The sequence below is a fragment of the Corythoichthys intestinalis genome, chromosome 22 (genome assembly GCF_030265065.1).
Source record: "Corythoichthys intestinalis isolate RoL2023-P3 chromosome 22, ASM3026506v1, whole genome shotgun sequence".
NCBI lineage: Eukaryota > Metazoa > Chordata > Actinopteri > Syngnathiformes > Syngnathidae > Corythoichthys > Corythoichthys intestinalis.
Genome location: NC_080416.1, coordinates 12,609,785 through 12,621,938, shown reverse-complemented (window position 1 = coordinate 12,621,938; position 12,154 = coordinate 12,609,785). Strand labels below are relative to the sequence as shown.

The 12,154-nt window shown below is 39.4% G+C and overlaps 1 protein-coding gene across 2 annotated transcripts in view; it reads left to right on the top strand.

Annotated features, from left to right (window-relative positions):
• Positions 1-12,154, top strand: part of hibadha (3-hydroxyisobutyrate dehydrogenase a) — a 47,720-nt gene that overhangs the window by 7,653 nt on the left and 27,913 nt on the right. For both annotated transcript variants that reach the window (XM_057827599.1, XM_057827598.1), the window contains exons 3-4: positions 1,393-1,502; positions 1,595-1,716. In XM_057827599.1, coding sequence (XP_057683582.1) covers positions 1,393-1,502; positions 1,595-1,716 — 232 coding nt within the window. The remainder of the gene's footprint in view (positions 1-1,392; positions 1,503-1,594; positions 1,717-12,154) is intronic.

The following is a 12,154-nucleotide window of genomic DNA, read 5'->3' as shown; positions in this document are numbered from 1 at the left end:
GCTTTAACTAAAACCAACCAAACATTTCTAAGTTGGCCCATTCTTCTCTACAAAACTGCTGTTGTTGAGTCAGATTCTCGGGATGTCTGGCATGTCTTTAGGTCATGCCTCAGCATCTCAATGGGGTTCAGGTCTGGACTTTGACTTGGCCACTCCAGAACGTGTAGTTTGTTTTTCTGAAACCATTCTGAAGTTGATTTACTTTTGTGTTTTGGATCATTGTCTTGTTGCAGCATCCATCCTCTTTTTAGCTTCAACTGTCTGACAGACGGCCTCAGTTTTTCCTACAAAACATCCTAATAAACTTTTTAATTCATTCTTCCATTAATGATTGCAAGTTGTCCAGGCCCCGAGGCAGCAAAACAGCCCCAAATCATGATGCTCCTTCCAACATGCTTCACGGTGGGGATGACATGTTGAGGTTGGTGAGCTGTTCAATTTTTCCTCCACACATGACGTTGTGTGTTACTCCCAAACAATTCAACTTTGGTTTCATCAGTCCACAAAATATTTTGCCAAAACTTCTGTGGAGTGTCCAAGTGCCCTTTTGCGAACATTAAACGAGCAGCAATGCTTTTTTTAGACAGTAGTGGAGTCCTCCCATGAACACCATTCTTGGCCATAGTTTTACATGTAGTTGATGTGTGCACAGAGATATTGGACTGTGCCAGTGATTTCTGGAAGTCTTTAGAAGACACTCAAGGGTTCTTTTTTACCTCTCTGAGTATTCTGCGCCGAACTCTTGGTGTCATCTTTGGTGGACGGCCACTCCTTGGGAGAGAAGCAACAGCGCCAAACTCTCTCTCCATTTGTAGACAACTTTGCTGACTGTCGATTGATGAACATCCAGACTTTTAGAGATCGTTTTATATCCTTTCCCATCTTTATACAAATCAACAATAATTGATCACAGGTCTTCAGACAGCTCTTTTGACGCTTTTGCTTCTCATCAAGACAATTATTACCAGGTGTGTGTTTTATGGTGGGCAGAGCAGCTTTAAACCACTCATCAGTGATTGGGAACACACCTGACTTAAATTGTCTGGTGAAGATTGGTTTCAATTGCTCTTTAAGTCTCCTTAGGCAGATGGTTCACTTATTTTTTTCCATCTTCTGTCATTGTTTGCATGCTATCCTCATCAAAATATGAAAACTTGTAAATGTTTGGGTGGTTTTAGTTAAAACAGTTTTTTTCATCTGTGTGGTTTTGACAAAGATCAGATCACATTTGATGGTGATTTTACGCAGAAATGTGTGAAATTCCAAAAGGTTGAGATACTTTTTCACTCCACTGTAGATGCAGTTGTAGTAAATGACTCCAAATTCTTCATTGTTCCAAAATTATCTGCTGTACTAAATCCTCTTTATTCATAAATGTATTTATTGTTGCAGGTAGTGGACTCCCCAGCAGATGTAGCTGAGAAAGCAGACCGCATTTTCACAATGCTTCCCTCGAGTCCAAATGTCATTGAAGTTTACACAGGCCCCAATGGCATCCTTAGGTAAGTTTTGGGACTGTTCAAAGTGTCCTGATGAACATATCAGAAATGGAAAATTGAGGATGCCACCAAAAACCGTTTTGTTTTATTATCAGGAAGGTAAAGAAGGGGACACTTTTGATTGACTCTTCCACCATCGATCCTGCTGTCTCAAAAGAGATGGCGTTGGCTGCTGAGAAAATGGGCGCTGTGTTCATGGATGCACCGGTCTCAGGAGGTAATACACGTTCACAGTACAGTGGTACCTCTACATACGATCACTTCGACACACGATCTTTTCGACATCCGACGTAAAATTTGAGCCGCCATTTGTTTCTACATCCGACGAGTTGCTCGAAATACGACGACATGACAGCACTGCAAACGAACGCACGGTGGATTTTCTTGTGTGAGAAATCAACACAGTTTTCAAAAAAAGTTGATACAGTTGGAGAAACAAGGAAAAAAGTGATGCTTACCTTTGAAATGAAGATGCAAGTTATAGAAAAATATGAGCTTGGGGTGCGTGTCCCTGAACTGGCTCAACAATACAGCTCCGTGGTCCTCTTCCGACCACCGTTCGCCACTATTTATAAGTTAAGGTGAAAATTATCATTGTGGTAACATTGCCAAGGAAATCGCCAGCTTCGTCACGTTTTTATCATTTATTTAAGAACTTATCCAACACAAAACGCCCATTAAGCAGTTGACTGCTCTCAAGAAAACGAAAGTATTATCTCTACCGCACCGACCTATCTCACTTCGCGGTGCGTTCAGGGACAGTAAAAAGCCTGAACTGGCTCAACAATACAGCTCCGTGGTCCTCTTCCGACCACCGTTCGCCACTATTTATAAGTTAAGGTGAAAATTATCATTGTGGTAACATTGCCAAGGAAATCGCCAGCTTCGTCACGTTTTTATCATTAATTTAAGAACTTATCCAACACAAAACGCCCATTGTCTTAAGCAGTTGACTGCTCTCAAGAAAACGAAAGTATTATCTCTACCGCACCGACCTATCTCACTTCGCGGTGCGTTCAGGGACAGTAAAAAGTGTCCGCCATATTAGAATCCGATTCGTTACATTATTTACAGGAATAATTATTAATTATTCTTCTTATTATTATATTATTCTGAATTATTTATTTATAACTTATTTGTTTTTCTATGTTTAATTGCCATTTGTAACAGTGCCAGCAGTATTTATTAAGAATTTAGTATATGTTTTTAGGCTTTGGAACGAATTAATGGAATTATAATGTATTCCTATGGGAAAATCCTGCTCGACATACGACCATTTCGACTTACAAACAAGGTCCTGGAACGAATTAAATTCGTATGTAGAGGTACCACTGTACTATATATGGATCATTAACTCATTCACTCCCAGCCATTTTCACTGGAGCAAGGCCCTTCGCTTCTTGCAGTTTTACTGGAAAATTCTGTTGTATTGCTATATAAACTCCCACCAAAAGAAAGATTAGACTCTCTTCTTTCAGCAGAAAAAAAAGTTAGTTCATATCTTTTTCCATTCTTTAGAAATCAGCATTAGAAAATAGCTTAGTTTGAGCAATTTTCCAATTTCTGATGAAAAATCGGAGAAATTAAGCTTTTTGTGAAAGCATACATTTCAAACATAACTTTGACTTAAACACAGCTATTTTTTGCTTTAGTTACATCCCAAACATCTGAATAATGTTTTGCTTTTACAAAATAAGATAAACAACAAGACAAATAGAGCTTTTGATCGCAAAGTAACCATTTATTTACACATAACTAACTGAAAGATGACGCTGTTTTGGCCGCGACAGCCGGTTAAACTTTTCCCTCATCGCCGTCCGACTCATAAAGATGAATTTTTTTGAGTCTGCGGGCTCTGCTCGCCAGCAGCACGGACTCAAAGGCATTGTCCGCTGCACTAGTGGTCCCGGTTGTTCTGCTCGGTCGTCCAGCGCCTGGCATCCATTCGTTCTTCTTCCGCCGGCGCCCGGCCGTGCGGCTTGGCCTTTCGTTGCCGTTGTATCGGGTTGCGGGTCTTACTAAATGCGCTACTGCCCTCAAGTGGCCAGTTTTATTGCTTTAAAATTGATTTTCAGCTTTGTGCTTTGGAGCTAAATTGAAGCACGACCCAGAGATGTCTTTTTTTGGAAAAAAAAAAAAAAAAAAAAAAAAAAAAAAGGAAAAGACGTATAAATACGTCTTTGGGACACTGAAACAATTAAAAATAGAACGTATTTATACGTTTTTGGAAGCAAATGAGTTAAAGCATTAAAAGTCATTAAATTGATTTAGTCAAAATTCAGGCCTTAAAAATAATTGTAAAGCATTAAACTGAAGATTTGAGGCATTAAAATTATGTAAAATTAACGGTTAAAGAAACTTTTTTTACATAATTTATTAGAGTTGTCCGATACTATCGGGTAGCCAATAATATTGGCCAATAAAATTATAGTAAAATGATATCAGATAATATCAACACTGTTTTTTTATTATCAGTTTTGGGCCAATATGCATGTTGCCTACTGCCTATGTTCAAGGGCTGGTCACAGCTTAGCACAGCAGTTATGATTATTGACTATTAGATGTCTCCAAACTAAAATGCTTGGGATTTGTTATGTGAGCATACTATTTGCATTCAAGGTGCAAAAATTAAATGAACAATAAATGATTGAAAATAATGAATTATAAACTCATTGCATACCTCATTCACTGGCAATGGCAGGGCTATATTGGCTTTTGCACTTGATCCAAAAAACTGATGTTTGCACTATTTTGATTTCAACAATAAATATAGAGGTGCAAAATAAGGCACTTTTTTCCATAACTTCAGTTGAAATTGTTCCCTTGTTTTTCATATAATTTGTATTGGAAAACCTTGAAGTTGTTACATTTATCATCATTAAATTATCCAGTGGGGCATCACAATACAGTTAGCCATAATATATTAAGTCCACGACCGCATATATCGAATTTTTTGAGTTGGACGATATCGGTTATTGGTTTAAAAAGTAATTATCGGACAAGTCAACTTATAATTTGTGTGTATGTAACTGCAGTTGGGGATGGGCATTAAATTTGTTTAAAGTGGCATTAAAAGTGGCATTAAATGAGATTTGCTGATACCTGTAGAAACCCTGTATCTACGAATGGACATCAGTGGATGTCTAGCACTGAAAATTTGAATTAAAGTAAAGAATAATCCAATTTTAATAGCCATATTGGTAATTCTGTGACCCATTGCCAAGTTCCTGACCCGAACTCTTTGTAAATTTAAACTATAGGACCTTTTGGGTTAATGCCGCAACATGGGTCGTAATTACTGAACCGGTAAGGTGCCATCTTAAAGTTTTATTACCACATTTGACCAAGATGTCTCAGAGACAAGGTTGAGGATTTTAAGTCCTCATTACGTCGGCGCTGTCTGCTCGTGATGGCCGCTTGACAGAGCACAGGATCGCCAGTCGCTCTTAATGGGCCGAGCCGTGCTGAAGAAGTCCCGCGTCAGAGCTTTTTCATGTTGATGGAGCGGTAATGGCGGGTATCCCATGTTAGTGCCTTTCATCCAGATAAAGAGTCATAAAGAGGAGAAAAGCTTTCACACTTAAGCTGTCAATCACATCGTCTCATCGGGATTCTTTTTTTTTTAGCCACACGTAAATTTGGATTCCGGTATGCATTTCAAGAAAGCCAGATTCTGACACATCACTTTGCTATCCGTGACGGTAGTTGACTTTCGATTGCACAATCTGGAATTAATGCACGACACACTCTGCTGCTCGTGCCCTCCCCTTTCAAACACAGAGCGGGCCGATGGCATGTTTACCAGCTGGCGTCTGCAGCAACGAGTGACTGGAGATCAGAGCAGGAAGCCAGATACTCTCCCTTAACACACACATTGTTTACATACTACAGACAGTGAACAGTTAGTGTGTGCACTCCTCTGTGAAGGTTGTTCTTCTGCTGTCTTCCAAATAAGCCTTTTACTAGACGGAGTTGACCAATGATTGACCTTCTTCTATGGCTCGCTGTGGCAAACAGATTTTGACTTAATTGGTAAAATCAGACATTTTAAGAATGAACCCTTTCATGCACAATGTATCTTTTTATTTTTTTAACGGTTACAGGGCACTCATTCCACTTATCGGCTGCCATTGATGGCACTAGATGTCCAGTCAAGTGGGCTGTAGTGATCATTTGCTGTCAGACCCTCCCAGTTCAAACAGATCGGACGTTTATCGCTGTCAATGGGACTGAAACATGCTCATTCACCAACAATCCTCCTCAAACGACAAAACAACCTCTATCACACGCTAAGGGTGTTGGCACACAGTTGGCAAAAATAGAAGTTCAGGCTAACAAGTGGCAGGCTCGTTAGCAATAATTACCCAAAATGGCTGTGTTTGTGCCTCCATGCCCACGGTGGTGTGCCGCATTGCTAACGGCTTTAAAACGGCCCTAAAAAAACTTTCATTGTGTTTTTCCCAGTGCTGGGAGGACAAGCTGTTGCTGTAAATGAAAGTCTGAATACATGAGCTGCTGTCGGACCAGTGGAAATCGGGCTGATGCTACTTATTCATGAAATGTTTAAGACCTATGTAGTGATGCAACAATTAATCGATGAACTCGAGTAATTCGATTAGAATAAAGCTTCAAATTAAATTTTGCTGCTTCGAGTATTCGTTTAATTAACCCTTTAACACCTAAGCCTATTTTGGCCGAATTTGCATGCATTTGATGTTGCCTTTATATTTCAAAGAAAAACATGTTTACAATGGCCGAGTTGGGTCCATTTTTCCGGACACCTTGAACTTCATGTCCAAACTGTTGTTTTCTTCACTGACCAATTATCATCCACATTTTGGACCCAAAAAGACAAAAAAAATCCCAAAATCTTTTTTCAAAATTTGTAATGTTGATGTCCCATTGACATCCAAACATGCTCGACCAACCGTTAGCTTGATAATATTTATTCAACTTGTTAGGATAAACATTCAATAGAAAAAAAATAAGATTGATTAGTTTTATGTTTGACAATTCAACACAAACCGCAGGTATGGTCATAGGCGTTTTTGGCTTTTACACATACTATGGTCAAAACAGGTTATAAACAGTGCAAAATAGTGAGAAAAAGATTATTTATATCATCTCACACACAAAGGGTTTGGAGGATATCTCTTTGTGAAGTTAGGTGTTGTACCCATCAACTTATCAAAATTATATACGTACATGCAATCAAACTTCTTGAACACACATCTACATAAAATTGAAAAGATTATAGTGAAGAAAAATATAAATATAACATAGAAAAAAAGTATTTTAAAAAATATTGACAAGTAGTTCAGTTCAATTCAAATTTTTCAGGCATGCGACTCAATACAGTTTTTTTGTTTTTTGTTGTTGTTTTTTTTGCGCGCACTCAATAAAGCTTCTTCTCGAACAGGTCACGGAGCTGCGTCACACACAATGTCACACAGCCTACTCTTTCGCCGTTTGCGCGCTGCTGTCACCTCTACTCGCCGAGACGCCGACTCATCCCAGGAAAACAACGACAAATACGGCTCATCTTCTTCCTTGAGTTAATGAAATAATGCATTAGCGTGCGCTAAATGTAGTTTTAGATTCATTCATTCATTCAGTTTCAAAGTCGCTCGCTCACACCAACCGGCCGTTGCTTGCGTGGCATGCCTCCCTTTCATTAGTTGGCGCCTCGCTTGGAAACTTATTAAAAATGATCACATTCGGTTCGTCCTTCTTGACATCACAACGGCTCTTGGGATGTGTAGTCTTTTGTGCTGCTTTCGGTTTTGAAAAAGGACAAGAAATGATGGAAATATGGAGATAGATACATGGTCCATGCAGCGTTTTAATGCATATTTATGAGTGCAATAAAAATATAAAATTCAAATGACATTATCTCCCGTTTTTCTCGGTCAATTGACTTCAAATAAAAACTGGTGTGGGCATCAACTTCCGCACTTTCAAATCCAACCAGCGGCACGTGGGTGACATAATTACAGCGTGACGAAGCTTCAAAGACGATATGCGTAAACGCGTCGCTGCCGACACTTTCGGTGTTAAAGGGTTAAAGCGCCTATGACAGCAAAAAACATGTTTTTTTTCATATTTTCCGTGGTATTTTGTGCTCCTGAATTAAATGGACCGCTTGGATGTGTGTGGAAGCGATCGCTATATTTACAGTGCCCTCCATAACTATTGGCACCCCTGAAAAAGATGTATTTTTTAGCTTCTAATAATTTTTTCTTTAATTCAAATAATATGGGACATTAATGGAAAAAAGCACCCCTGGTGTTAATACTTTGTACAACCCCCTTTTGACAACAAAACAAGGTCTGGGGACTGAGATGGGCATGGGAGGAGCTTGATTTTGTGTCTGGTGAACCGTGTCTGGTTTTCCAGCGCACCGATTTACATAATCCATTCCAGGTTTTGCTTTGGTTTCCCTAAAATACGGTCCGCATTTTACGGCACACCTTCCAACACACAACATTACCGTCTCCCAATTTACCGAGAGACTTTATCGGTAAAAATGTCAGCTGTGTTGGATCATTTCACCTTAAAAGACGATAAAGACGAAGAGGCAGAGTGCAACATATGCCACAATAAAGTCAAGCGTGGTGGTAAAGCTGTAAGAAGTTTTAATACAACCAACCTAATCAAGCTTTTTGCAAAATACCACCACAAACAATATGAGGAGTATGTTAAGAGAACCGAGACAAAAAGAAAGGTCCTACGCAACTAACACTGGCAGAAACTTTTGCTATGCGTAACAAACTGGCACTCGACAGTCCCAAAGCCCAGAGCCAAAGAGTCATTGCCGAAGAATTCATTCTGGATGACGAGCCATTATCTCTCGTGAGTAAAGACGCACCATCCAACACTTAGATCCACGGTACAACATGCCCAGCCGTCATTACATCCTTGAGCGATTCGGCCATGGGAGATTCGAGAACGATTCACAAACATCCAAATTCCGATTATTGAAATATGTCAAGTAAAGCGGAACTAATACACAGCGCGGTCTTCGGGACGCAATGAGAAACGGACCGCATTGCGTCCCGAGAGTATGATGAGAGCATGCTTGTCATAGACCCGGGTAATGCCAATACTCGACTCACGGCTTTGGCTCAACTCATGACGCTGGATAAAAAACACAAGAATACCTGACTGCTGCTGACAGCAGCTACAAACTACGTCAACATCGTTTTACTGTAGATAATAGATATCATATGTATATAGAACTAGATGCCAAATGACAGACTCGACGGCGTTCGCAACATTGAAGTATGGACAGCTAGATGTGTTAGTAAACAGCCGCCATCTTAAAGCAGGAGACTTTCCTAGTAGGCTGTTGTGAACCTTCCAAGCGAATCTAATTAACTTTTTATCTAAAATACTTCTAAATGGGCAAAATCTTGACTTGAATCTATCTTCAAAACAGTTTTAAAACTTTCACATGTCGAAAGTAGACAGAAGGGAAATTATGTAATAACGGGAGCAATTTTAACAACTTTAACAGTTGATTCGCAAAATTAAATGAATTGAATGTAATTTAAAGCTGCTGATACAGAATGGGGACTTGAGTATTTTATTTACTGTTTTAAAATGTTAACTTGATAATGAAATAGTCATTTATTTAAACCTGAGAGGTTTTTTATACAATTATTGTAACTAATGCACAAAATATTAAAAGCATCTAATAGCTTGCGGGGTTTGTGGGATTTTCCACTGAGGTTGTTTGTGTGTTTTGCTTTTTTAAGACGGTTTACAATATTATTTGCACGTTTTACTGACTGACTATGCCATTTCTGTTTGTTATTTATAATGTTTTGTGTTTGTCACTGAATAAACAGGTGAGTTTCTTGTCACCAACAGTTGTGTGTTATTCAAACTCACCTAATTCAGCTGGCTAGTTGTTATCAAGAGTACTAAAACCCTTTTCAACATGAGTCTGACAACTAAGTAAGGAGGCTAAATAACTTTAAACTTTAACACATGCTCAGATAGGTCGGTATCGGCCAGTATCGGTATCGGATCGGAAGTGCAAAAACCTGGATCGGGACATCCCTAATGTCAATATTGTCCGATATCATTTTAAAATGCTATTATCGGGAACCTGCTAATATCGGACAAATCCACCGAAAACTGTAAGGCTGAAAGAATTGCCTAAAAAGTGATTAAATTCAGTATGTGAGGACACTGGTCTGCTCTCTCACTTTGAGTCTCTACCAGAGTTTAGACGAGCTACTCTTACTTTGTAGATTGATTGCCACAAGTACGTTTCATGAGTGATATATGAATTTAAATCTTCATCCATACCAAATGCACTTTATTTTACTTGTGCCATTATTTTTTAAGGCCAATTAGGACTTATTAACATTATTATTGACACAATTAGAGCTGTCACCTTGTCTGAAAACCTGTTAGCACCCAGCTCCAACCGGTCTGGTCACTGGCAATAGAAAGTAACAGATCACTCAGGCCAGGTTAATCCAGTCTGAGAATGGGATTAATGAGAAGATGAGTCTCACACCCTGACGGGCAGTTACTAGAGGTTAGTGATGATTCGGTCCAGCTCAGTGCAAAGGGGGGCGTAGCGGTTGCAGTCTGTCATTTTGATGGCTAACCAGAACTAGTGAGACAGCGACCCAAAGACTAGATTAGCATAACAAGCCTCCCATTGACGGGTTCTAGTGACACACAGGGAGATCGAGAATGTGAGAGGCAGGGGAGGAGACGGAAGGGTAGTAAAGAGAGTCATGGTAGCGTCGACAGAGGGGGGTTCTGACGGGGGGGCAGTAGAGCCCGTGCTCCAGATGGAAGTGGACCCACAGCAGCTGTGGACTGGCTCCCACTTCTCCTATGTCATCTGTCGTGTGTGTTTGTGCGTGCCCTGTTATGTTTGTGCACACACGGACAAAATGTCAGCTGGTGTACGAGTCATATTAACCAACTCTGTCCGTCAAATGGAACTCAAATGTCACTCACTTAAGCAAGAATTAGCATTTCGTTCATTTGAAGGACAGTTTTGAAAAGAGTCATGATAATGATAATGTGGTGCCTGCAGACTAATGGTGCACCATTCTTAGCTGGCACTTTTTTTAAACGAGCCTCATCGGAGAGAAACGATTGATTGCCGATCTCGCCTTCCCACTCCATTCTCTTGTCGCCTACAATTGACCAGACTCCCCCTGCGGAATTGAGCAGTTACTGATGGTGATGATGGTAATGATGGCGCCGATTATTAAAGTTGGTCTTGTGGTCAATTGAGGGGCATTGCAAACTTGCACCTTAAAGGGATAGTATCTCTAAAATGCAAGCTGACATTGAAACTTTTGTAGTGCTGCAACGATTAATCGATTAACTCGAGTAGTCGATGAGAAAAAAAGATTCGGATTAAATTTTGCTGCTTCAAATAATTGTTTAATTAAAGTGGCGTCATAATGGTTTATTTTGAAAGTGTTTGCATTTAGTTTTATTGATTTGGGTCGCTACACTGCCCTCTAGACTGCCTCACTTCACATGGCTAAATCCAGCTGCTCCGTGTTAAGACCAACATAAGTTTTTGTTTGAGCTAATGTTTTTTTAAATGCATTCGTGATTTAGTTTATGGGTATATCGAGCCGATTTTTGTGAAAATATGTGTCAGAACCATTTGTTGAGAGCATTGTTAAAAAAAAAAATTTTTTTAAACATTTGCGTTTTAATAACATTTAGGCTGGTGGACATTTGCTATGTTAGTTAGCCAATTGTTTGTTTGTTGTACATAGATCCTTTTTTTTTTTTTTTTTGTCCCATTTGAGGCTCAGATCAGGTATTTTAATTTTTCATTTTCCTTATCCGAATACTCGATTATTCGAACTAACTAATTCATCGATTAATCGACCACTAAAATAATTGATAGCTGCAGCCCTAAACTTTTGTCACAGTTTCCCTTTCAAGATTCTCAGTTTCTCAGAGAACATTATGTCAGTTCTCATGGTTCTGGACTCATTAACTGAAAATGCCAGTCTGTTTTTAACACCACATAGCAGCATTAGCAAAGTTGGCAGATAAACTGTTGAAAGTACCATTTTTTTATTAGCTTTTATGTGTCTGTGTGATATCTGTTTTTGCACCGTTTCACTGAATTACCCGATATCCGTTATGGTTTTAATGGCGCCTTCTTGGGATTTTAATTTGTTTGAGAAAGCGATCATCCCGTGGGTGTAATTATATTGGTGGACCACATGAGGCTATGTTGTTGGCTTCTAAACATCCTAACCCCCGCTGACTTAAACTGCAGGCAGTCCACTCCCATTGATTGACTCCTGCAGGAAAGCCAAAGTTAGCTGGGAAATCTAGGGAGTAAACAAGGTTGCATTTGTTTACCAGCGAGTACACTGACTTGCGAATAAAGTTGTGGCACGGAATGTGTAACGGTGGTTTTTAGAGAGATGAGCCATTGCTTGGCTGATTTTTCAGTTGTTGTTTCAAATGTAATGTTTAATAAAGCACATGATTATTTACTCACTTATTAATTGCCATTAATAATGGTGATACAACACACTTTGTCCCCATTGTTTGGCTGCTCCTAGGACTTGTACTTAGGTTAGGGTAATTTCACAAGTTCTTGAATGTTATTTCACAGACATGACCAAAGATTAAGCATTACCTAT